Source organism: Struthio camelus, chromosome 2 (assembly GCF_040807025.1).
Source record: "Struthio camelus isolate bStrCam1 chromosome 2, bStrCam1.hap1, whole genome shotgun sequence".
Lineage (NCBI taxonomy): Eukaryota > Metazoa > Chordata > Aves > Struthioniformes > Struthionidae > Struthio > Struthio camelus.
The window spans coordinates 167761832-167788119 of NC_090943.1; the positions used below are offsets into that span (position 1 = coordinate 167761832).

A 26288-nucleotide genomic window follows, 5' to 3' on the forward strand; every position below is an offset into this window, starting at 1 on the left:
TGAATCAGCACAAATTCAATTGGGCTGAATTTATTAAAAAAAAATAGTGACGAGCCAACTTCAGTCCAGTAGAATGCACCCAGTAACAGGTACCTGATGCTCTTCAGTACTAGCCTTCCCTCAGCCAAGACCATCTCACCAGTCCCCTCCTGCTCCCAGGACCCTGAAGCCATCATCTTAAGATGTACCCTGGTGTCATCCCTTCTCTCAGTTAGGCCTGTGCCCATATATTTTCTTTTTACGTGGATACTTATTGATAATGGGCCTTTCTTTTCTTGCTACCAAGACACCTCATCTCCAATCACCTCAAAGTCCACCATGTTACAGTGTCTGGGGCCAATACCAAATGACAGCATGACCGGTCAACCAGGCCCAGACCCTGACCCAAATCCAATTGCAATGGAAACTCTAGTGTTGCATCCACAAGTGCTGAGCTGTCCACGTGTAGTGGACTTGATGATTAATTCAGAGAGAGAATCTTTGCAAGGGAATCAATGCTTCTTTAGTCCTGTAACAGTGAAGGGACAAGGCTAAGGCTCCAAAATGGAGCTACAAATGTGGTCAAGGACTGGGAGGATCCTTGCTCACCACTTGGTCTCATCTCAAACCGGGACATCAACAACTGGGGATTCACTGGGAAAATGTCTATGGGCGCCCTTTGCTGAAAGGCACCTTGTCATTGCCTAGGAAGATATGAACAAGGATGATGACTAAACCACAGGGAGGGGTGGGAGAGCAACCACTGGGAAAGGTTTTCAGGATTGGAATTTCTTTGAATGTGGGGCCCTTCAAGAATATGCCAAAGAGCTGAAAATGTGCTTGGACTGCAACCACCTCCAATAAGGAAGATCTTCTGCAGCTGCCAGATGCGAAGGGAACAAGCTGTTCATTTTTGTTTTCCTCTATTCTAGTTTTTTTGGACCTCCATTTCTGGGTCCTGAGTATTTTGCCAAAGGGACAGTGTGGAACTCCTCAGCAGGCCTTATGTTGCATTTCCACTTTTTCTTTAAGCTTCCTTATGCTCCATAGCTAAGCCCTATCAAGTCACGCAGAACAATCCCACTAGCTGGTCTCAATCCCCTAACCAACCATCTATCCTGCTCCATCGCCTTACATCTGACTTCTGATAAACTACTCCCAGGGCTCGCCACTTCATCATACAATGCCAGTGCAGCAAGAAACACTGAACAAAACCATTTCTTATTCAAAACAGGAACTCATGCAGTAAAGACAAGGTGGACAGGACTGAGGTCTCTCCTTCAACAAATAGTTGCTGATTGTACGTTGAGCAGCAGCTAATACATCAGGGGTTACAGCACTGACCTTTAGATAGCAGACATGCACCCCTTACAGTCCCCTGCGATATCAGGTTTCTTTGGTGACTTAAATTGCTTAAATTGCTGCTTCTGCACAGGAGTTTCGCTGTTCACAAGCAGTAACATCATCAGAGCTGGCAATCCTCAGGCTACCTTTGGCTTTGATGTTGAGCACTTTTGCTGACCCACAGCAAACTTCTATCAGCATCACATCAGCCACGCGAGTGGCGAGTGGCAGTCAGAGCCATCACAGCTTTTCTCCTGATCCCTGTCCTTGGCATTCCCCTTCCTCGCTGGCTACAAGTTCTTGCCCTCTGGGATTGGGTCTGGACACACAGAACAACTCGCTACAACTATCAAACAGTCTTCTCTCTTGTTTTCTTCCCCTTCTCCATTCACTGCTTGCCTTATTTTTGCTTTACTGGAATTGACGCATTCTTGCATCCAGAGAAGGACAGAGACAGTGATGGATGGAGGCAAACAGCAAATGCAGTGTCCTTGGCCCTATAGCTTTCTAAGGCTCCAAATGCTGGGCTCCTTGATTCACCTTCCTAAGCTAGCTGCACTGTGGAAGAACATTTGTCTTGCACTTACAGAATAAGGACAGGCTCAGGCACAAGGGATAGGCATGCGTGTCCTATTCGTAACCTCAGTACAGCTGGTGAAGACCACGTCAGCAAATATGAAGCACGGAATAACCTAGTGTACGTCCAGTACCTGCAGACAGCATGAATTAGCCTGGTCACTACTGACTTTCTGACTTACTAGTTTAGAAATGATGTAAGAAGTCAGATAAACAGGATCGGTGGGAACTAGAGGTTTTCAGATGATCAGAGCCAACAATTCTTCACTTCTCTCAGCCACTATTACACTGATCAACGCCCTGGAGGAGCAGGGAGGTGATTTCGGGCACATCAACAAACACGGTCTTTTCACTCATTCAAAGTTCTGCCTACATCGTTGCTCATCTTGCCTTTACAGCACAAGTCTCTGCACCAATTATCAATTTCCTCATCATGAAAGAGAAGAGCCAGTGAGACAGATAGTGGCATGGGTCCAGTTCTGCTTGCAGCCCATCTCTCTGTACACAGTACACACTGACCAGATGAGAGTGTTCCTGGTTCAGGGACTAGCACATCTGCATTTCCACTTGTAGAAGCACTGCTCTAATCAACGCTTCTGTGTTTTGGGGACAAAACAGGGAAGTAAAAGTAGTGAGCAATCGTTGCACTGCTGAGATGCAAGTGACTCTGCAGAACCACTGCAGTGTGTTACCAGAAGTTTCTTCCAAAGTAGTGACTAACCTTTGATAGTAGGGCTGCTTCTTTAGTGGAGCCGCTCACAGACACTCCCAGAAGACCACAAGGACAGCATCAGCAATCAGATCAGTGGACAGCCAGATCCAATGCAATATGCTGTACCAGGCCTGGGATTCATTTTGAGATTAAACCACATATATTTAGGTGTCTGCTCGTGCACTAGGTATCCACGCTCCTATGACACTAAGCAGATGTCTAGTCAGTGCAGGCAGTGGAGGAAAGAAATGGTGTACCTCACCAACCTATACAGACAGGATTCAGCTGCTTAAACATAGGCACCTAGAACCACTTGGGATGACCTAAGGTACGGAGAGACCTGTTCAGGGCTGGCAGATGTGACACACCATTTACAGGAGGCCTGCAACCTTCTGGAGCAACAGACAGAGGCTGGGAGGGATACTCAAGCACTTAAATGATACTAGACACCTACTTTTATGCAACTGAATCTCATCCCTTGCATTACGGCAAGTCAAGCTCCAGTGGCTGCAGACTAGATCTCCACTGACTCTAACGGGACCTTTGTTGGCCAGCATCCATTGGGACATCTACTCATTTAGATGCCTCAGCCTGGGACTGAATCCATTGACATGTCTGTAAAGTGCATATCCATGCCTGAGCCAGTTGTTCAACACAAGGATTCACCTGTTGAAACGTAAGTGCCTACTGCAGAATGAGGTAAAATGTGCCCTAAACTCCATCAACCCTGTTGACTTGGTCTCAACTGACTGCGAAGGGAGTTCAGGATGACTTGTTTAGATGCAGATGTGTACACAGGCCAGATGTACCCCACCTCGCACAAAGACTGCTATGCATGAGCCAGCAAATCTGACAGAACCATGAAGATCACGTACTCATGTCTGATCCAGACCAAATTTGTATTGCCAATTGATCTAGCAGCGCACAGATCTGGTAGCGATCCCTGTGGAATCACAGTCTAGATACATGCTTATTTGCTGTGCCAATCTGCGATGATGTTGATTCAGCGTGATTGCTGAATCAAGTCACAAAATCTGAATAGATTTTACCAAAATTCTTCTACCGAATCTTTTGCATGGAGACCAAAGATGAGAAGTTCCCACCCCAGAAAAACACGACTGGAGAATCAATAACACACTGCCTACATTCCCCCTCTGCTCCTCAGAGACAGAAGAAAAATTCTCTACCCCCATCCTAATCCTTCCCTTATTCAGGCTACCATTTGGGACTGTGATTGCTACAAACTAATTACTCCTTATTTTTACCGCTGTAGTACTTAGGGAGCCCAGCTGGAGATCAAGGCTAGTGCCAGCTACTGTACACTGCCCCAAAGAGTTTACATTCTGAGTAAAACAGTGCCAAGAAAAGTAATTTGTTCCAGATGGGCCACAGGGGACCTGCCAGAAGTGAGTAAATGTTCATCATAGCTTCTGGGCTGATTCAAAATGGCTAGCTATTAATGAATTTTTTCCTCATCTTCCACTACTAATCATTTGAGTTACTCGGTGATCACATACCCTGGAGAAACCCTGCTTTCAAATACTAATGGTGAAAGTGGGAACCACAAGGAAAGATAAATTGCTGGTAGTTACAAGAATCTGCATAGCAAATTCTTCTCTTTTTTTTTTTTTTTTTTGCTTTTAATTTGGCAAGAGCCAGCTCTGCTTGATCAACTAATTATTCAAGACAAAACATTGGTAAGAATTAAGAATTTATAATAATATATCTGAAGCTAAATCTTAAGTTCTAAAGTGAGAGAAAAAAAAATATAAATGCAAAGGTATTTGAATAGGTGAAGGTCCACCATCCTATCTCACGTTTCAAAACCCTACATTGAAAAAAAAGGTCTACAGTCTAAATCACAGAATCTCAGAACCGCTGAGGTCGGAAGGGAGCTCAGGAGATCAGCTAGTTCAACCCCCCTGCTCCAGCAGGGTCATCTAGAGCACATTGCACAGGATCACGTCCAGGTGGGTTTTGAAAATCTCCAGCGAAGGAGACTCCACAGCCTCTCTGGGCAACCTAAATGATAACTGACAAACTCATCTTTTCAGTTAAATGAAAATACAGCAATAAGTTAACTAATAAGCTAATACAGCAATAATAAAGTTAACTAAATAAAAATTATGCTTAAAAATAAAGATTTTGCATAATTTAAAATGCATGGAGATATCTCCACACCCTTTAAAAAATCTTCAATACAATAATTTGCTTTTTTGAGGTAGGCATATCCCACAGAACTTTTGTGATGCAAACCCAGACTGCTGCAGTATATTGAAGTAAAGAGCGCAAAAAGGTGAATAAGCACTCATTACATTACCTTCAAGGGGCCTCTGCTAACCTGGACCTCAAGTCAAAAGAAAGAGAAATACAAAATCTTGTAACTTTTACTCTTAAAATAATTTTTGCTCATACCGTAAAGCAGTGTGTGCATGCTGAAAAATACTGTGCATAGTCCCTGCCTTCCACATAGGTGTGGAAATGGATCTGAAACCTTTTACTTTAAAGACAAAAATAATTTTGAATTGCTGAACAATTAGGCATCTGGCTTACTAAGAAGTTAATGTTTAGGAAAGCATTTTTTTTTTTCCCCAAAGACACATTCAGTTCAAATCGATAATATTTCAGTTTCTGTATCAGCGTGATGATAGACCAAATTTTCAGGGCTTGAGAAGGATCTTCTCTAACTTGTGCTGTAACACCTGATGCTCCCAGTTGTTTTTGCTCATACACTACCTGTACACCAAACCCTATACTGGTTCTGCATCCTCCCTCCCACCCAGCTCAGCAGTGCAATAAATCATGTCACCACCTCCTTGCTCGTGTCAGTGTAAAGTCAGGCCAATTAGCTTAAGCTGCTGACGAAGGTAGTTTGTGTTAACCTGGCCAGCTCTGCACTGAAAAAAAGGCTTGCACCATCTCTCCTGCTGGGTCTGCTGAGGAAGAGAGGGACATCTGCCCACAAAGGGACACAAACAAGCAGCTGGGAAATGGCAGCATCTCAAGCCGGCTCTGTTAATCAAGCAAAATAATCCTGTGCCCATGACTTCAGTCCATAAAAATAATGGGCTCATGTTCAGTAGAGCAGCACTGAGTTACACCAGCAGGGAATTTGGTCCAATGTTTCAGCTCTAATTTACAAAAAGAGAAACTATCAATTTCTTTCATCTCACCCAATCATGAGCTTCTTCAGTTTCTCAACCAGCGTCTGTCTGACTTCCTGCCAAACTCAGAGCATTAACACAATTCTGAGTATGTTCGTTCTTCCCCGAAGCATCAAACACACAAACCAGGACTTTCTTCCTGTCCCAAAACCAGGTGCTGCTTTCTGAAATCTTTTTTCCATTACTGAATTAGTTATTACAGGGGATGAAAGGGCCTCTGACAACATTAGATACACTGTTTGAAGAATTTTCCTCCATCATCAGCGCTCTCTGCTTCACAGAAATATGACTAAGTATTTTCTGGGGGAGCCTGTGGAAGACAAGTATCAACACTATATACCGTGAAATATAACACTTCTTGCCTAAGAGTCAACATTTTCTTCATTCCTCCTTTTTGAATGAAAAGGAGGACAAACAGCAGGAACCAACTCTATTTTTAACTTATCAGGGACTGTGTTTACAGAAGAAATGTCACAGTCCTGAACACTGAGGCAAATGTGGGGCCCGTAATGTATGAGAAGGCCACCTGGGCAGGCAGAAGAGATGTGACCTCCTGACTTCTTGCCCCATCAAAGACTCAATCAGACGGCAGGAACACATCAGGCTGACATCTCCCTTTTCCCTCATTAGCCTTCAGGGTCAGCCCCTTCGGCAGCTGGCCATCTAAACACTGCAATTCTGATTAAAAAATCCACATTGTCATAAAGATAGTCAAAGAAAGCCATCTCTTGATTATTTCTGTTGACATATCTAAATTATTCAGCGAAGAATATGGTTAGCACCCATTAAAATTCAAGTTGATGGTGTATTCTGTGCTCATTAGGTTTTTTTTTTTTTTAAATATTTTCTTCACAGGAAGCATAACTGAAAAATGTGCACAATGACTATCCCTGTGGTTAGCCTTTAATTTCTTTCTTACTAAGGTTCACTTAAATATTCAGTTTTGACAGGTGTATTTTATTAGCTAACTGAAGAGCTGACCTAAGCAACGGTCCTAAGCACTATCCCACACAATCACCCTCTTCTTCATGTTTATTTTATAAGTACCAGAAATACTGCTTTTTCCACTCTGCAATATTTTCCCTATGTTTTTCATTCCTCTGTTTTTTTGTTATCTTTGCTCTTTGGGGAACGATGTGGAACAGAGTAGTTGTATCTGGGAAGAATTTTCAGTATTTTGCCTTACAAGCAAAAAACTCTTGGACAGGCCATTTCTGAAGATGTATTTGTGAGAAACCTCAATTCTTCTATTAAAAAAAAAAAACTTTTTGGCCTCCTTTAAACATGTTTTCTATGTTTTTATTTTTCTATATAGTTCTATAAGAGGATGCTAAGTGACAAGTAAATGAACGAGCTCATCATATTGGTCATTAATGTCTAGCATTTTCTTTTCACATTTCCTCAGGACCGGACTAAAACTGATTTGCTGAGCTCCTCTGCTCAGTCTAGGGAATATTTCTCCTGGGCTAGAGAGAAAAAGTTACTCAAAATCTATTACTGCAGGCTCGACTGAATGGCCCAAGGGACTGGCAATATGGTATTAAACATTTTATCTAGGTTACCCATTCACATCTAGTCAGATCTAGAGTGACCAAAAGTTACTCTCTTGGATAGCTTACTAGTGGTTTATGTCATAGGAAATTACAATCTTAGACCATTTCAGGGAGATGATTCTATATGCTCCTACCCAGCAACATCTTCAGCGGTAGCTGCTGTAATTTTGGTACTTTCTGAAAATTAACCTCCTGCCTTAAAATGCACAACCAAATACTGAAACTTTTAACAAGGTTTTAACAGAGCCCTAGAATTCATGAGGAATAAAGCTGAACTACTTTTCAGGATGCTTATAATTAAGTTTATGATTAACTTTAAGTTACGATTAAAGCAATTTGCCAGGACAGCACAAGGAAATCTGCATGACGATATGGCAGAACTCCTTCTCCAAGGCAGTCGGTGTCACCTCTTAAAAAAATTTGATAAGGCAAAGCAAGACACACTGGCAATCTGCTTCGGCATATGGCTTTCATCATGATGCACGCCATCCAGAAGCATGATCTATCCAATAGATAGACTCACCGAATCGATGTAAAAGGTGTTGGATCCCACAAAAGTGATAGCATCTTGCAGCTCATAGTTGTGCACCCCATTTTGGTAATCCTGGTACGGTGTCACCGTGAGAGCAAAAGGGCCCACGCTGTGTTTGCTCCAGTTGGTCAGCTTCACTTCCAACGGGACAGGGTCCCCAACTTTGCAGTCTACCACGATATCACAGTCGCAAAGCTTTCCATCAACAAGGATATCTGTAAGTCAAGAAAACAATTCCACGTTACGTTGGATCTAGAAACGGTACTAACTTTGGTTGTTAGGAAACCTAACAGCAAAAAGCAACCTGAACCATAAGAGTGCAAAACAGTTAACATTAGGAGAGACAACCCAGTCCCGCAGAGTGTTGACGCCTTCCTCTTGCAGTAAGCATCAGCCTCACATGCGTGATTCCCTCCTTGCGCTCCCTCAGAGGCAGAGCAAGACTCCCACCCTTTGGGTAGGGTAGTGCTGCAAGGAAACGACTTTAAGCAACCAGTTCTTCTAAGAAGGCCTGATGTCTGTCCACAGCTGTTGAAAGAAGTATGAAAAAAATGTTTATGATCTCCTACACACACGCACCAGAAGATCTCTTTTTTTAAGAGCTGAATTCTCCCGGCTGGTGTTGGGGTCCTCTCCCACCAGGTCTGGAGGGATCGGCACCTCCAGTGGTACCATCTGCTGGTATCAGCCCTGGCTCCAGCCCAGAAATGAAAGGCGGCAACTCCTTTCGCTCTCCCTTGCAGGCCAAGCCACAGGCTGGCTCTGATGAAGCTGCCCTTCTTTCTCATGCTTCTCCTGCACATCAACACCATCCTGGGAGGGGAACTACAAACAGGAATCATGTGCACAAATTAGCTCTGCAGATCCAGTGCTAGATGCACATGTCACATGTTACAGCCAGAAATAAATCCTCCTGTTAGGAGGCGACCTTTCGGAGAAGGACAGACACTGCCAGAATTTGCAATATCTAATACATATATTAAGGTCCAGGAAAAATGGGATTTTCAAATTATACAGCAGTACTACAAGCTTGTTCACACTTTCCGCTTTAATTCATTCTGGGATTTCTATTTTTACATTTATACTTTTCATGGGTTTCTCTCCCTTACTGGGAAAGCAGAAGATATAAAGCCTCTAAATTGGTTACTGCTGGGACAATGACAGTTGGAGTAATGTGTCCACTAACCTTGCCCATTTGCTTATACAGAACCAAAATGTTTCATTACTAACGCACTAGGAAATTGCTACTCCAATTCCTCGCTCTGAAAGGTTCCCAGTTGTGCAGTATTACTGTATTTTTTCAGATGAAGGTTATCTCTGATGCACTATTAATACAGCAACATTTCTATTTCACTATGGGTTCATGTTCAGAGATAAGAAAAAGCCCTGGGCACATGTAAGAAAGCATGCTCTGTGTGAATACCTCTCCCCACAATCTCATACACCCACGGGGCAGGCATTTCAATCACTCCAGCTCCTCCTCAGTCGCTCGCCTTATGACATACAGCATATTATTCCTGTGCCGACAGCACTGGATTTACATTAGTAATATCCCCTCTTCAAGAAAAGACACTCTCTTTTTATGCTTCAGGAACTTACAGAGAAAAAACATTTGGCACCAAAGTGATTTTTTTTTAACTTATTTTCTTCTGTTGGCTTAGAAGAAAACCAGCAAAACGATGCACGTTGTTGTGATGCCCTTTAGCCTGGCAAAATGAACAAACCTTAGCATAGCAACTAAAAAAAAAAAAACAAAAAAAAAACAAAAAAAACCCCAGCCAGTAACAGAGAAGAAACAAGGAAACAAGTTCAGAAGAGGACATTAATTCCAGAGGTTGGTTCAAGAAAGATGAGCTGCCCCGGGTGAAAACGCCTCCTTGACCAAAGCTGCTGACCAAGCGCAGCAGCAAGTCCCAGACACAAGAGGCTCGTCAGAGAGAGGACACAAATCCTGCGGTGCTCGCGCTGCAGCTATCATTTTCCAAAAGCTGGGCTGGTGTCATGCCACCACCTCTCTTCCCAAACGAGATGCCCAGTTTATGATGATGAGAAAGAGAGGAAGTTATAAGCAGCACTGCATTTTAGGAAAGCGCTAGAAATACTCTCTTGGTTCGGGTTTGTTTTGCAACGGCGCACCCTAAAATTATGGGCTCTCTTGGCCAACGTGATCAAATGGGTTCATGCAGGATATAGAAGAATATGGAAGTGAGGCAGCGGTCATTATTTGGGATACACGCTAAGCTTAACCAACTTGAATTTTTTTTAAAGACAGAAATATGTGTGTGTGTTCCCACATAATCACTGTATTTCCCAACTTCCTGCCATAGAAGTCCAGTTGTTTCTTCCTAAAGTAATGAGTTTGTATCCGTTCATGAGTTTATATCAGTTTATGTTTTCAAGCCTCTCCGCAAGGTAAATTCTTTCATTAAGAAAAATAATCTTTTTTTTTTTTTTTCTGGTGGCTTCAGCCAGAGGTCTTAGAGCTGTAGGAACTGCTAGCTCCCCAGACCAGCACGAACTTGTAGCAATACTCAGTGAACTAAGTGGATGAATCTCTACTTTCAAGCTGCTCATCCACTCGCCTTTCAGCTTTACGTTTGATTCTCTGCTGCAAGAATTATAAATGAACCCTTTGCCCTCTGTCTCCACCTTTGCATCTAATAATAGCTCGGAGCATTGCTTCTCAATATCTTCATGTAAAAATAGAAAATCCAGACAAAAGGGAAGTAATTAAGCCTGACTCATCCAGATTAATTTTCTTTCATATTCCTAAAAAAAAAAAATCATTTAAGACTGATTTAAAAGTATGTGTGCACACACGCTTGTGTACACATTGAGAGATTAATTATTTCCTACCTTCCTAGCCTCACCCTTCCCTCTTGCCGCACTAAAGCCAAGGATCTCGATGAAATGCCAAAGGAGAAAACACACACGGGCTGTGGTGCAAAATACGATGGCAAGGCAAGGCGTGCTTGAGAGCAGCCCCCTTTCATCAGCGAGAACAGCTTGACTTGCCAGGCAGCTTTACTCCCTTCCTGACACAGAAAACATCGCACGGACCATACGGGTTTGCTTTAATATTGTCATCCGTGAACAGAGGAAGAGCCATGTGCGGTTTCTGCAGATTCAGCTCCCCAACGCAGATGGCGCAGGGAAGCTGCGACTGCTCACACCACTGCTGCGCGGGTGAATCATCGCTGGCTCCAGCACACCGTCGCTCTGAACCATATGATACAGTCGCTAGCGCAGAAGACAGTGGTGGCCGTGTCTCCCTCTTCCACAGGTTCGGATGCAGGATAGGGAGTGTTTCAGAAAATTAGAAAGGAACAAGTTTAACGCAAACAGCCGCACATAAATTACATAAAAAGAGCTCGAAGCAGAATGGCTGGCTGTCAGGGAAAACAACACAAAGACCTAACGATCGCCTTTTAATTAAAAGCTAAATCTTTTTTTTTTTTTCTTCTAGGTAATTTAATAAGCCAATAGCTTCTTTTTTAATAAGCCAAGCTTCTTTTAATAGGCCAAGATTTTTTTCTTTCTTTCTCCTTTCCTGCTCATTTACCTGCACATGGCCGTTACAGGAGGCATCCTTGTGTGCCAACACTACTCTGTAATGCTTGATGGCCACTGGAGAAAGGAAAGCCACCATCTATGAACTCATGCTGGACAGCCCCGAGGAAGTGCTGTATATTTAATCTTTAGGACGTTCTCTAAGGGATTATCCTACCACGGGAGAAAACATTTTTTCTTCCATTCAGGAAGGCAGGAGATGAGGCTAATACCAGCCACTGAGAAGGGAGATCAGGAGGTCTTGCTTTGGCTCTCAACTCCTGTGTGATCACAGACAAACCTTTCACGATCTCTATGAACTCGCCTCGTAGCTGGCAAAACGATTCATCGTCCGCTTTATGAGCTATGCTTGCTGACACCACAGGAAAGCTGAGAGACCATTACATGGAAAGAACACATCAGAATTCATACAGCGTCTGGCTTTCAGGATCTCAAAACTCTCAAGAAAAGGGAATGAACGTTACTAAAGGCAAGACAACTACTATTCCACAAGAAAAACATCTTTTAACATCACCTGCTAGGCACACTTCTGTCTACATTGCCCAAAGGAGCAACTTGGAAATGAACACCAAATGCTATTAACATTCGATGTTATTTATTCTGCTCAAATTAACAGACAGTAAGTTGTTCTTGCTGCTCTGTCAGGTTTCCCTCTGAGCACTGGCAACTCATTGCCCTGCCTGCACGTTCAGAGCCCACAGTCGTGGCTAATTGGTCTTCCACAAACAACTCCTCATTCACTGCTGTGAAAGTTTAATTTGGAAAAACGCATATAAATACTTGGTTTTTCTCAATGAAAATATATACTCCTGTAGCGTTTACACCCTTCACTCGAGTTTGGGCTGATTTTAAAAAACAAGCTGCACAGGAAGATATGGCATTTCTACTCATCGTTACAGTGGGGGATGGAGAATTTTCCATTAGATATTAGCTTTTAAGCTGGAGGTGGAACCCCCAGCTGATGTGGACGCACTGGCGTCCACCATTCACCGTGGCTGAGAACCTGGCTCGAGACTTTGAGCAAACTCCTCTCGGAGATGTTGCTCTGCACAGACGAGAGGGTCAACAAAACCCAAGGCAAGAGATGCCCAGAGGAGTACATAAATCTCAGGCAAGAGGTAAAACAGATCTTAAAGCCCAGCAAAACAAGCCTTGCTCAGCTGCAGTGGGATAGTTCAGGGAATTTTAGTCAATCAACTATTTCTTATGCCGTTAGAACTGCTCAAAAATGCTAGTTTTCTTCCTCTCGATCTGTACGCTGGTAAAGAGAGCAGGAGTCTGAGACGGAGGGAAGAGCAATACCGCTGACTTTCCCAGATAAGGTGCATCAAATACTTCAATGGAGGAAAGCCAAAAACCGAGAGCCCAAGCCAGAGCTGCTGCAGTGAAAGTCTCAGAATGATTCAGGTATTTTGCATTCACCAAATCTAAAGTGCTGATTAAAATGCCTACCCAGGCCAGTTTTGCTTCTAATTGTCCTAAAAGAGCGATCAAAGGGCCAGCAATGCTGTCTGGAGCTTCTTCTACCTTACTGCAGGAATGTTTATGCAGGATTTTGCAAGGAACTTGGAAGTGCACAGAGAAGATTGAAAGAATCAGTCATTTAGAAAGAGACTGAACAATTCAGTCCAATTCTAGTTTTATATATTATATAAACGGAAGAGAGATCAAAATTGAGCAAAAACCTGTAGTATAGATAAATTCAGTGTACAGTACAAGCTGCTTCTGCCAGTCTCCAATCAAGCGAATATCCTGCCTCTTCTTTCCTGTTGCGTGTCAGATCAGCAGCAGCTTTAGCAGCCTACTTTTTGTGGTTATTTAAGCCAGCTGCTTATAGGAGCTTGCAGGTGTTTTTGTAACACAACAGAATGCCTGAATTTTTTCTATGTACCTTCACCACTAAATGAACTTAAACATTGTTTCTGCTTCCTTTGTTCCCACTTACTCCCTTTCATTTTCCAAACTGACGGCGCAAATTATTTACACACAGAGAAACAGGGTGGGTAACATCTGTTTGTCCATTACAAGGTCCTGCAGTATTTTCAGAGCTCAATACATCCATGCCGGAGATATTTCAATGAATATAAAAGCTGCGTTCCCTGTCATTCTCATTAAGACAACGCTGAGTGAGTATTTAATAACACAGGAGCCTCATATCTATTTGCATGAAATCTACTCTGTGTGCTTTGGATCTGCTCCTGACACCAAACCTAAGCATCTTCATTTGGAACAACATCCTCCTGTTCGTTCATTGTTGTCCTGACAAAACACTGAGCCAGATTTATCCCCTGCATAATTTCTTTACAGTCAATAGTAAAGCCAGGTACAGAGGTATACAGCTGTTCGTACAGATCATAGATTCAAATTATGCCAGTATTTCACCTTGTCAGCCAGTGCAAGCCCTGTCCTGGAAAGCGCTCAGAAAACTCAGCTCCTGAGGGTTCAAAACCACTATGGGCCTGAAGCTCCTCTTTGGATCAAGGCCCTTGGACAGGGATGAATAAAAATACCGGAAAAGATACTGACAAACTAGGGAAACTTCCTACAAGCACCTACAACTCGGAGACCTTCAACTCACATCAGAGCGCAGACCCGAAAACAGGAAAGTTGGCAGAGGATGGGATGACTGAACATGAATATGGACTATTTAAAGAGGCAACCGCTTTCACAAGACCTCTGAGCTGCCTGATTCATGGCAGGCTTCCCATTCCCAACCATTCTACAATTGAATTAAGGACACTTCATTTGTTCCAAAAGTAATTAAAAAGAAAAAAAACATCTAAAATATAGTTCTAGCAACAATAAGCAATTAGTCTTTGATAATTGTCTGCGTCTTCCTAGTTAATCACTCTGTTGCAGTGGCCAGTATGCTGATGACAGATCCTGACTGGTCCCATTATTTTTCTTGCCAAATTGTTTCGAGTTTGTATCAGTTTTTAACTCTGTGATGACAGCGGACTAAGCATGCCACGGCATCCGTTAAAGGCTCCCTCTCCAAAGGATTTTTTCCAATTTATTCATTTGGCCTGAGGAAGCTTTCTCCCTCCGCATCCGTATAAGGTTAACGTCCAGTTTTAATTCTCAAATCTCTCCTTGGCAGACACATGATTAGTGTTCGATCTCAGCGCTAGTCAACCTCGGCTACAAACATTTAGATGTAGTACAGTCTTCTTCAATTAACCCTAAATACCAGGGTCACACGAGCTGAAAAGAGAAGCACGAACAGAGACGAACTTACACTCGGGATCTTACACAACAAATCCGAATGCCCATTAACCACTGGTTTATTTTAAGAAGCAAGCGTATTTGCTCAGTTTAATCTCTCTGGTTTTGTTGGGAAGGTATTATATTTTGCACGTCTTCTTCAAAATGCATTTCTCCTGCCCTGTGAGACTGCTGGCACGCACATCTCACCTGCTTGTCTCATCTCTCCTTTGGCAGCCAAGATGACTTGTCCTTTGGTGATTTGCCCAATTTGCTATCAAAGTGAAAATTGCACCAGAGTTTATACTGTTCGTGTCCAGTCCTAATCTAAATGATCCAAAGCAGAACCCTGAAATTTTAAAGCTCCCAGAGGATCTTTGCTTTCCCTTCTGTCTAAGCTCCTTTTCACTTATTTTAAAATATTACAGAATCACAGAATCACAGAACGGCCGAGGTTGGAAGAGACCTCTGGAGATCATCTAGTCCAACTCCCCTGCTTAAGCAGGGACCTCTAGAGCACGTTGCACAGGATCGCGTCCAGGTGGGTTTTGAATATCTCCAGGGAAGGAGACTCCACAACCTCTCTGGGCAACCTGTGCCAGTGCTCTGTCAGGCTCATAAGAAAGAAGTTTCCCCTCAAAAATTCAATGACACAGTCCCAGTTTGCTTAAATAATCTTATTTCCGAACGCGGGCCAACCCCTTTTTAATCTATTCATCTCAAGTAGGTTTGCAGAAGGCTTCTTTTGATTACCTGCTCCACAGCTAGAAGGTCTGGTTGACATACACTATGCCTGTATTTTGAAAATACACTATCCCAGGATTTTAGGTTATTTTAGGTTATTGAAAACTGGTTTGCGGCAGGACTGCTTTCAAAGCATTCTTGCCCTGCCTTGTCAAAAGAAAAATAAAAAAAAGGAAAAGGGGGAAAAAAAAGCAAAACTAAGTAAAACAAATCTGGATCAGGATATATCATACAACACTATTTTGTACACTGGCAGCTTTGTGAAAAATCACTGTAGGTCATGAATAACATGTGGCTCATCTGACAGCTTACTGAAAGAAAATCATGATCACTCCTCACTAGTTGCATAATAAGACTCAAAATTTTCTCCTTCCTCCTGCCATTCTGCAATGATGCATGGAGATGAACCTCTGTCTCTGCGGGGGGATTTTTAAAGGTCTCATGCAATCTTTGTGAGAGTTTCTGACTTGAGGCTGAAAAGTTAATGGTAAAAATTGGTCTGTAGCCCTAAAGTGCTGGTTCAGGAGCCTGTGTGATGTCTAAGCAGGTTTGGTCTAGACGCTACTTAAACTACAGCTTTTTGGAGAGCGTTGCCTGTTCCAGAAATCAGTGATAAGGATGGAGATAGGGGCACATTTCCTATGGAGACAGCAGTGACCTAGCACACCAGTCACATAAGAAATAATGTTTACTCAGTGGACGAGACGTGAAACCAGGCTCCTGTGCATGTAAAAGGAAACAAGGATTTCACCACGCACAATCTGCCTACCTTAAACTCTCGCTAGATACGGCGATTATCAAGCGGAGACAGTATTTTCTGCATTAGCTATTCAACAGTCATAGAGTGGTGCTCTGGACTCCTACATAGATAAGGGATCATACCTAACAGATAGCTATTTTTTTCAACTCCTAGTTAAGTTATTCCTAAATGTAGTATAATTGCTATATTTGAAGAGCATTTGGGGATCCTGTAGGATGAAATATGCTATGCACTGTCTGAAGTAGGAAGGAATTTTAATGCAGAAGAGAAGAGAGATAAGGCAGTAGATATACTGGCATATCCAAGCCCAGGTATATAGAAATTTAGGGGCAGAACGCTTTAACAAAGCAAAAAATGTGATAGTGATTATTTAAAGAAAACGATGGGTAGATGACTGAAGACGGTTTTTCCATGCTTGTATTAAAAGGAACCATGAGCTATTAGATCAGATGTCTAGGCCATAGGAATTTTGTATCCTAGCAGAGCAGCCAAAGCCTGCTACAAGATAATATAACCCCCTATTAACAGGCAGGTAGATGACTTAACCACATTTCAGTAACTGTGTAAATATGAGCACCAGGACAGTGAGCCTCTTGGGCCTCCTTTAGCCCAACCATGATTGAAACGCAATGAGCTGAGTTAAATGAGAGATATTAAATGACTCTGTTCAGGTACAAATGCTCTATCTCAGCACTTTACGTACAGGGAAGGCGTGACGTGTGGTTACTAGACTACATGCAGCTAATGTCTACAGACCAGAGCTGCTCAAAAGCAGAGGTCACTTACAGCACTGCGTGCATTAAAACAGATATACCCTTAATGAAGTTTCTTTGAATATCAGTCACAGAATATTTCAGTCTAGTGAGTCTAAGTTGTTTTAATTACCAACGGATTGAGTCAAATTTTTACTCTTCCTGTATGTGTGGTTAGTTCTTTTTCCCACTTTTACATTAAGACATGAGATGATAATCTATGTAGCTGTGACTTGGAAACTGTCGAGCCTACTGCTCCTATCTGTGGTGCTACTACTTCTTAATTCTGATCAAATCCTAAAACACCTATCACGACCTGCCTAAAAATCCAATTTGAATCCACTTACTAAGACCACTGTCAGCTCTCACAGGATTAAACCGTACCTGCGCAGCTAAGAGGATTTCTGTCATCTACTCCTGTCATCTAGTCAAGCCAAAACCAGAGCCAAGCACTGATTGCTAAGGAGATCTCCAGCATTACACCACAGAACAAATAGCAGAATATAAAAAGAAAGCCTAAAAAAAGGATACTTCCAAGTTAACCCAAACCAGAAGAGTAACCGTTCAGACTACATACCACACAACTAGATACATGTGCACTGAAGGTTTAAATCATCACCTGTAATAAAAATCACATATTCGTCCTTGTTAGATAAAACACACAAAGAACAATCAAACTCACTGAAAACAAGAAATCTTTAAGCCTAGAATGATCTACTTAAAAACAAATTTTGGCTTCTCCCTCAGACATCTTTCTGTTGATAACCTACCACTGAACCGAATGAGCTCAAAACTTGACCTGAATTTTTCCTGAAGTCCTTTCCTCTCTTTCTCTTTATTAATTTCAGGAATAAAATCAGAATCTTTCCCGGCAATCCTGGCTTTATCTTTGACTTTATCTCCTTTCATGACTCACACCTCCAGACTGTGATTAAATCCTGATGCCGCTTCCTACAAAACTTCTCCAAATCTGACCTTTTCTCTCTGCCCACCTCACCAAACCCTCGTCTAAGATCTAATCAAATTATGAGCCTTAACAACTAACATCTGTTCTTCTCTAGCCTTGACATATCCAAACTACTGGTCTTCTAGTCTACTGAAAATCTTGCTTCAAAGGCCTATTATCTGGTTATGACCACAAGACAGCCTTAAAGACCAGCATGCTGACTTCGTCCACATCCATAACCCTGTTTTCGCCCATAGACCCCTATCTTTGTAATAGAAGCTGCAAAGGTTGACTTAGCCCTCCCTCTGCTCCTTCACTGCAATGTGCATCTGCTGTAAGAGCAGCAGAAAGCTGCTATCTGCTAATTGCTACAGCATTGAGCAAGTTGTGTTCACTGCTACCTACTGGCCGCAAGTTGTGTGCAAAAGTACTTCTTTCTTATTACTCCATTATACTGTTTTCCCCTCTCTTCTTCCCTGCTAACCTGTTGCTGTATATAACATATATATTTATACACTACACAGAGAACATATATATACTATGTATAGATACATTCCCCCCTCTCTAAATATATGCATATACAAATATACAAATATATAAATTTATATAAATAAAATATGTAGTCTAGATTATAAACTGGTAGGGAGAGGGAGACTGGTATTCTTTAGAGCTTAGCTATACGATTTGTATGACACCTAGACCTATCTGCCTGGGATGCCCAGGCAGTACTGCAAGAAAAATATAAAGAATAACACAAATTAAGTAAAAGCAATATTTACAGTAAATTGAAGGCAATCTGGGGAGGCAACAGAGTGAGTGCTATCCTGGTTTTTCAAAATGGGAAAAATGAGATCTTTTAGGAACAAGTTAACCTGTCCTGTGAATAGCCATCAGGAGTTTTCACTCAGAACACAACTGAGCAAGCATAAATGCAAAACCTATGCACTAGGAGTGGGAGGAGAAACTTGCTACCCTAGATGAGAGACACAGATTTTAATTGCAAGCTTTCAAAATCCCTATGCTGGCTCATCAGGGCACATTTCAATCCATTAGCTTTCTGTTACCACCAACTCTTTACAAGAAACAGTTTTACACTAAACTGAAGGTAAAAGCCGGGGAACACAGGAAGGAAGAAAAACGCTAAGAAAAAACCCCAGCCTTAAGGAAAAATAAATTGAAATAAGAGTAATGCCATTTAAAGGAGAAGTATTTGGTAAGAGAGTTGAAGAAAGAGCCTAGAAACTCTTTCCCAATTACTCCATCTCGAAGGAATGGAGGCCGCAGGTATCAGCTTAGCAAAACGCTGAGAGGATGAAAACTTTGGGTTTAAACAAAACTAGGAATGAAATGTATTGCTGAAGGGGGGGAACACTGAGCTCAGCTACAGAAAGTATAAAATTAAATCCTCTTCACACCGGAGGCCGCAAGCCTTACCTTGAACTCCACCCGTCAAGTGGCCCCGGCATTCCTGCCATCCCCTCTGCTTTGAGTTGGCCTCCTGAGTAGCCAAACCCTTCATCACTCAAAATCTACCACCGCGTGCCAGCCCGCTGTACCGCTGCGAAATGGAGCTGTGGTGAGGTGCTAGCTTCTATCCTTTTACCGTCAGCTTTTAAAGGACAGGTGCAATTCTGCGCAGAACCATGCAGCATGGTGCCTGATGAGGTCTCTTCTCTAAGAGTTATTTACCAAGCCAAACTAAGCAACACCAAATTGTCTGAGAAGCTCTCCATGGTGCATTTCGTGTACTTTGAGAATATGCGTGTATGTTAGCTACGCATCAGTGGAACTCCTAAGAAATGAAGAGAGGCTATAAAGCATTGAAAGTTGACAAAATCAAAGCTAAAAATCTCAAAATCTAATGCATGGAAAGATTTCATGGCTTCCTTAGCTGTATCTCTGAGATCATCTTGTGGGTTGACGCAGGAAGTGATTTCTATTGCACCTTGTTTCCTCTTAGGAAACTAACAAAAAAGCCCCCTAAAACCATCATCACCTCTGTCCTGGAAGGGCACAAGATTTTTAGCTTTGTGAGAATCAGTGGATTTACGTTATATCAGTTTCTGACCAAAGGGATTTCACAGAGTTTTTATTTGGTGATCCAGGAAGCACGAGGTTAAAAAAAAAAAAAAAAAGAGGAAGAAGAGAGGAAAAATTGTGTTTGCTGTCTTGAACTCATCGAAGAAATGAAGCCACCTATTTCATGTGAACAGGCGGTCTGCCTTGCAGTCTTTATACAAAAACTGAGGGTAACTGTTAAGAGGTCCTGCTTGCCATCCCAGTCCCAGAAGTGGCTTTTCCAAAGTAATGGCTTTGGTAGGGCTGTATTCAAAACCACATCCTGCTACCATCTACACAGTTCCTGACGTCAGGATGACTATAGCCACCAAAGTGTGAATATGGGCTATCATCCTTACATCCAAACTGAGACGAGTCTTATGTAGCCTCATAATGCAAAACAGTGGGGTAGAGAGGGTTATTTTGCCCCAATCCTTTCTGAACTACTCAAAAATTAAAAGGCATTGTCAGTCTAAGAGAAACTTCTTCTGGAAATGTTCTAGTCTCTAGTAAGAGTTTGGGCTATGCTCTTCCATAAATATTTTTGAAGTAAGAGAGCGAAGGCAAGCTTGTGACTTGGTTGGAAAGTATATAAAGCAAGCAGTGACAGGTATTGGAAACTACTCCCAAGAGCACTGGTGATTTCAGCAAGTACAGCGCAGCTAACCACTCTATTATGCTGTCTGTCTTTTCCAGCATTAATCTGTGAAAAAGTCTATCTTTTACCCACTTGCAAGACAAACAAAGGAACAAATTAAAAGAACTAAGCGCACAAACCATGCTGGGCAATACAGTGTCACCGCCAAATGCTCCGGCAATCTGTATTCACGTTGTAGCCCATGAACTGACCCAGAATTAACTATGGCTGCCTTCTCTTGGAAAATTCTCTGAAATGAAGGAAATTCGCTCTTATCCATTTCTATTAATGACATTATCATGGTTAGTGGCAACAGGGAAAGAGCATGAACTGCGACATCGCAGAAGAACACAATGGCTGGCTAACTAGCTAAGAGGAAGCAGGTTTTAAAGACTATCAAGTGACAATAAAACTGAAATATTTTTCAGGCCTCCATAGCTCAGCAGACATCACCTACAAGTGTATCACTAGTAGGCATTTGTTGTGAAGACACTTCTTGCTCAAGCCTACTCAGTAAGAATCTCTTAACATCCTTTCTTGAGAAATGACAAACAGCATAAGGTGGTAATTTGGCCAGTATCATTGGCCAAATCCAAGTTATTTTTGCTTCCACAAAGTATCACTAAGGTTCCTGAGTCATACCTAGCAATAAGAGCACATATTTACACTCTAAAACCATAGAATCATGATGAGATTTCATGGCCGTGTTGGGCAACAGAATATCCCTGATCTTAAACACAAACAAAACAAAAATCAGAGATGATTGATAAACTGCATACCTTCATGAGAGGTTTGACCTCAAAAGCATTCTAGAAATAGCATAAATCTGAAGCATCTATCAGAGCAAGATAATGTGTTAAAGTGAAGCATCCTATTCAAAACTACAAAAGAATATTCAAAACCCATCGGGTTAAGATTCAAACATTCTTAGAAAGTCATTGATTCATATCTACAGATGTAGAAGAACTTTTCTTTCTCTTCCTCACTGCTTTCCTCACTCCCCACATTATTCTTGACTACTTAATATCTCTTTTGCATTTACTTCTGACAGCAACCGCAGTGTACCAGGCGCTGTGTGAACACAAAAACAGGCCAATCGCTGCCCTTGGATGAGTGCTTTCTATTACGTAATAATCAGTGAAATCTCCATGTACGCAAAGAGTCATCTTAGATGCCACTTTCAATTTGCCTCAACGAAAGGCCCAGATGTTAAGATGTATCAAACTGTACAGCATAAAAGGAAGTCACAGCTCTCTCTCTTAAAAAGGTTCAGCCAAGGACTTTATGACTGTAAGTTGCAGTGGACTTAATGCTACTTTCAGGTTTCTCTGACAAGTACTCAAGCAATATGCCCACAAAACCAAACACTGAAAAATCACAGAAAAATAATGGAGAGTTTTGTTTGACAGAGAAAATCAATCCAGTCGTCCTTAATGATCTAAATCATACAAAACCCAACAGTAGCACACATTCCCTTGTTTTCCCAAATTTACTTCTGGCACCATTTTCCATTTCCGTTATATGTCTGTTTTACGGAAGACTGCTTTGTAAGAGCAAAAGTCCCTTCCCTCTGACACTTTTCTTTTAGATGTGTTTTATATGAATATCACTATTTTCTCTCTAAAAAATACAGTAAGAAAGAACAGAATTGTTAATTACTTGAAAATCAGTCAGGCTTGACCTACTCTTACTTAATTTAAGTATTTCTCCAAGTAAAGAAGCCAGCATTTGCTGCAGTATATTGCCTCCAACACTTGTTATTAACTGCAATCTGAAAATAAACTTTTTGAAAGTGGGATGCTAGCTGGAATTGGATATCAAAGAACCACTGCCAGTAAAGGCTAACTGGAGATCTATTGGCACTTAACATTTTATTTTATTTTTTAACTTTACAAAAACTTAATCACTTTTCTCCATTCTGCAGAAGGACTGCCCTCTTTACCATTCCAAAGTGCCTCAGTAAGTTAAACGAGAATAGTCCGTTAATAAGCAAACTTGATTAGAAAAGTCCAGAGATGTGTGACTGTGGAAAAACTTCAACAGACCAGTCAACCTCTTCCAATTCAGGAACATGCCTATGGTTAAAAAAAAATGTATGCTGTAGCTAACTCTTTTGAGAGTCAACAGCAAGTAATCTGGTCAAGAATTTATGGGGACATTTTTGGATAACTTTCTCTCCTGCCTACAACCTGATGCTCTAGCCAGGAAGGGTCTTCCAGCTTTATGGCACATAAGACGTTGCAATTAACACACGTGACCATTCACGCCTTCTGTATTGCTTTGGCATTCGGGCCCTCTGCTCTTATTTTAAAGTTGGGTTTAGTACTTTGCTGGACTCACAATATTTATCTTTAGCCCTTTATATACCCATCGCGTTTATAGAGTGATGTGAGCGTGAGTGATTACTCACTCCAGGCTTACAGGTTCATATAGAAGATAGCTAATCAATTATACTATTTGCTAGTAGCTATCTATATATCTACATAGCACGCTTTTTACTGTGTCAGCTTCCTTTGTCCATTGACTCATCCATTTTAGAGCTGCTGGAGCATTTCAAACCTTGGGAAGTTTCAAATATCCCTTGTGCCTTCCCATCCACAGCTTACCAAGTATAGAATTTCCTCCCAGATTACTCCTGCCCAAAAGGACTCCCTCCTGTGCCAGTAACAGCTTTTTTATGCCTAAAAGTACTATAAAAGTACTAGGGCTAGTTAGATCTGGAATATTTCTACTTGACACAGGGATGGAAAAAAGCCTAAATTTGCTCAGCCAGCCTTTCTCCTGCCAGTGCAGGAGTATTTCATGCACATATTTTCATGTGCATTGTGAATCCACGGAATCACAAAAACCCCAACAATAAAGCTAAATATTTGAAAGACAGCATGGTAAAATCACTTTGGAAAAAGCCACCTGAGAGCAGTGCGAGGTTCATTTCCTTGCAATTCGCTGAGCTATTTAAACAAACCAGAGCAACAATTTACCTTACCTAGACTTATCATCCTATCAAAACAGTCATAAATACTTGAATACTGCATGAGAATATGTATTGTCTGGGCTGGGAACTGTAATCTTCTCTTGGATCATTTGCGGGCAAGGCTCTTTATTGCTTGGCCACAGTGCGAACTGCCATCAAACCCAGTAAATGCCCTTTCCCTAACTACTCACTCGCCAAGCCCTGGGTAGAAAAAAAAGTACGACACCAACTTTATTGAGAGCCCTGGATAACCACCTGCCATCTTTGGCTTTCACAGCTGAACAACTTCTGCTGGGCAGTCACATGGATGGTCTTCCTATTGAGATTTCCAAGTGAGAACAATACAGCTGTTTTAATTAATAAAATAGCTCAAGTTTGTCTGCAGGTTGATTACACTAATGAGCAGAGCGAGTATTACGACTGACGCTTTTCAAGTTACCAGGCCTCCTTGCAGAAAGAGAACAGTGGCAAAGAAGATAATTGATTACATGAAATGAGTCCTAATAGTTCTGAAATGTTTATCTTTCACAAAGACCACTTGAGCAGGGGAAACAAGAATTCTTCTCTTCTCCAAAGACTAAAAAATTGTCTGGCTGTTTTTTCATATATTTTTCTCCATAACCTCCAAAGCAACAGTGTCACCATTCTCTTCAATTGGCGGCACTGAAACAAATGTCTCAGAAGTGGCCTTCCTACTGAAAGCTGATTCTGCATATCCACCATACCCAAATTGTTGATCACTACACACACTAGCCTGCTAATAGGCTCAAAGAAAAAAAGAGCTTTGCTTAAGTGACAAAATAGTCTGGCTTTATGTCCTTGGGCCATCATTCTGGACACACTAGACCTCCTTTGGACCCTTTCCCTGATTGCATATTCTCCACAGTTGCTACCTCTAACGGTCCTTAGAGCTGAGCCCCCACCTCCATCTACGACCACAGTCTTGTTCTCCCTCGCATCTGCCCTGCCACCAAGGTTGGTCTCAATGGCTCTTTCAACTGTGACCTTCTCCCAAACTGCCAGTTACATATATGATGGCCTCTCCAAATGAGACTACGCTGTATTAGCACTACCTTACTTCACATGGCACTTCCAACACAAAGCTTCTGGGGACCCCATTAAGATACAATGGCTTGGGAGTTTTCTAAGGAATAGAAATTTCCACTATTTCTTTTTTCTGGCATTACAGACACATTTATACTAAAGTTTTCCTAGACATTCTCCCCTCAGACTTGCAGACTGAGGGTTTTGCTCTCTTGTTGCATCCTCTCTCAACTTCACTGGGGCAGCGGAGACCTTGACTGCGTGCTCATGTAGCGTTGACACACACGGGTGCGCAGATCTTGCCTGCCACATCCAGTTGCTACCACATTACACTTCCATCATCATCATAAAGCTTCCAGTGAGAATTAAACTGACTACATTAAAAGGTCAGGTCTCTCAAATAAACTAAGTTCACTTTTATCATATTGTTGATGTTGCCATAGCCATTCAAGGAAAAGAACTTTTAAGAAATTCAGTCTTCAGAAATGAATTTTTCATACAAAAAGTGCTACTGACTATGAAAGCAGCTAGTCTTACTAGCTCCTTGGGTAGCAAAGCAGAGAACAGCCATGGCACTCATTTCCTAAGCAGGTGGAAAGAGGACAAAAATGAGAACTCTTGTGGCTTCTTGGCTTCTGCTGGAAAAGGCTGTTTCCACCATAGCTACTTCTTATAGTGCAGCTTTGTCAGGTAAACCTACATCCAAATATAGCATACTTTCTTCTCCCTAAATGCTTTCCAATCCCACTGAAGGATATGGACAAAGCAAAGAGAAGAAATAGACAAAATTTAGACTGAAAGGAGAGTTGACCGCCAACTATAAAACCAAGATTACTCCATGTATAGTTATTTTTCTGATTTATCCAGTCTAGTCGAAACTGTTCAAAATGATGTGGCTTTTAACATTTCCTTTAGGAAATAACTCCACAGTCCGATAGATCTTACTGTCAAGGCTTCTTAAGTCTCATTCTAGATGTTCCCTTCCTCATTTCATCCCATTATACTTAATTATAGCCCATATTCTAGTCTCAGAATAATTCCAGTCCCACATGGGATTTGTATCCTTCAAACACTTCCAACCTTCATTACCCTGGCACAGGAAAACATTAGAAAAATATACTAGAACAAACTAAAATTGTCAGAAAAAACAATGAAAGACAGATAATTTACAAAAAAATAGAATTACAGCAGTTAAAAAGGGAGAAGGTCTATTAGATTACTGAATGTGTCCCTGAATACAGGTTGTCTTAGATTAATCTGATATTAAATGTGATCTAAGCCAAAAGGTCAAGAATAATGTTGCATATATCCTTTAATTTAGAATTCCTGGCCTTCATACAATATGTATCAAAAGGCTAATATATCAGCACCCGAAGGTGTGCTAGTTTTTACTATTCAAAAATCAAACTCTTCTTTTTTTGAAGCAAATGATGGGCTTTATCTTACATGAAACTTATCTCTAGTGTGAAGATCTTGGATGAGGCTTAACTCAAGTACTCATCAAGTCTGTGCCTTCTTCAAACTGAACATTGCTGTGTCTATCTGCACTCAGGTGGAACTGCTGCATCCAAACCTCATTTGAGCTGCAGTTTCAACAAAAACACATGGGAATGCAGTTCCGGACGAATATTTGATTGTGTTTGTTTACCAACAGTGTTGATGCTAAGCCTTGCCTGGCCAAAAAAAAAAAAAAAAGATGAAATTTGATTTTTAATAATACCATAACTCTGATAGGAACT

The 26288-nt window shown here is 41.6% G+C and overlaps 1 protein-coding gene across 3 annotated transcripts in view; it reads right to left on the reverse strand.

The window, feature by feature from the left end:
- The window catches only part of TRAPPC9 (trafficking protein particle complex subunit 9), a 483858-nt gene that overhangs the window by 4048 nt on the left and 453522 nt on the right, over positions 1-26288 (reverse strand). For all 3 annotated transcript variants that reach the window (XM_068933393.1, XM_068933395.1, XM_068933394.1), the window contains one exon: positions 7852-8075. In XM_068933393.1, the coding sequence (XP_068789494.1) occupies positions 7852-8075 (224 nt within the window). The remainder of the gene's footprint in view (positions 1-7851; positions 8076-26288) is intronic.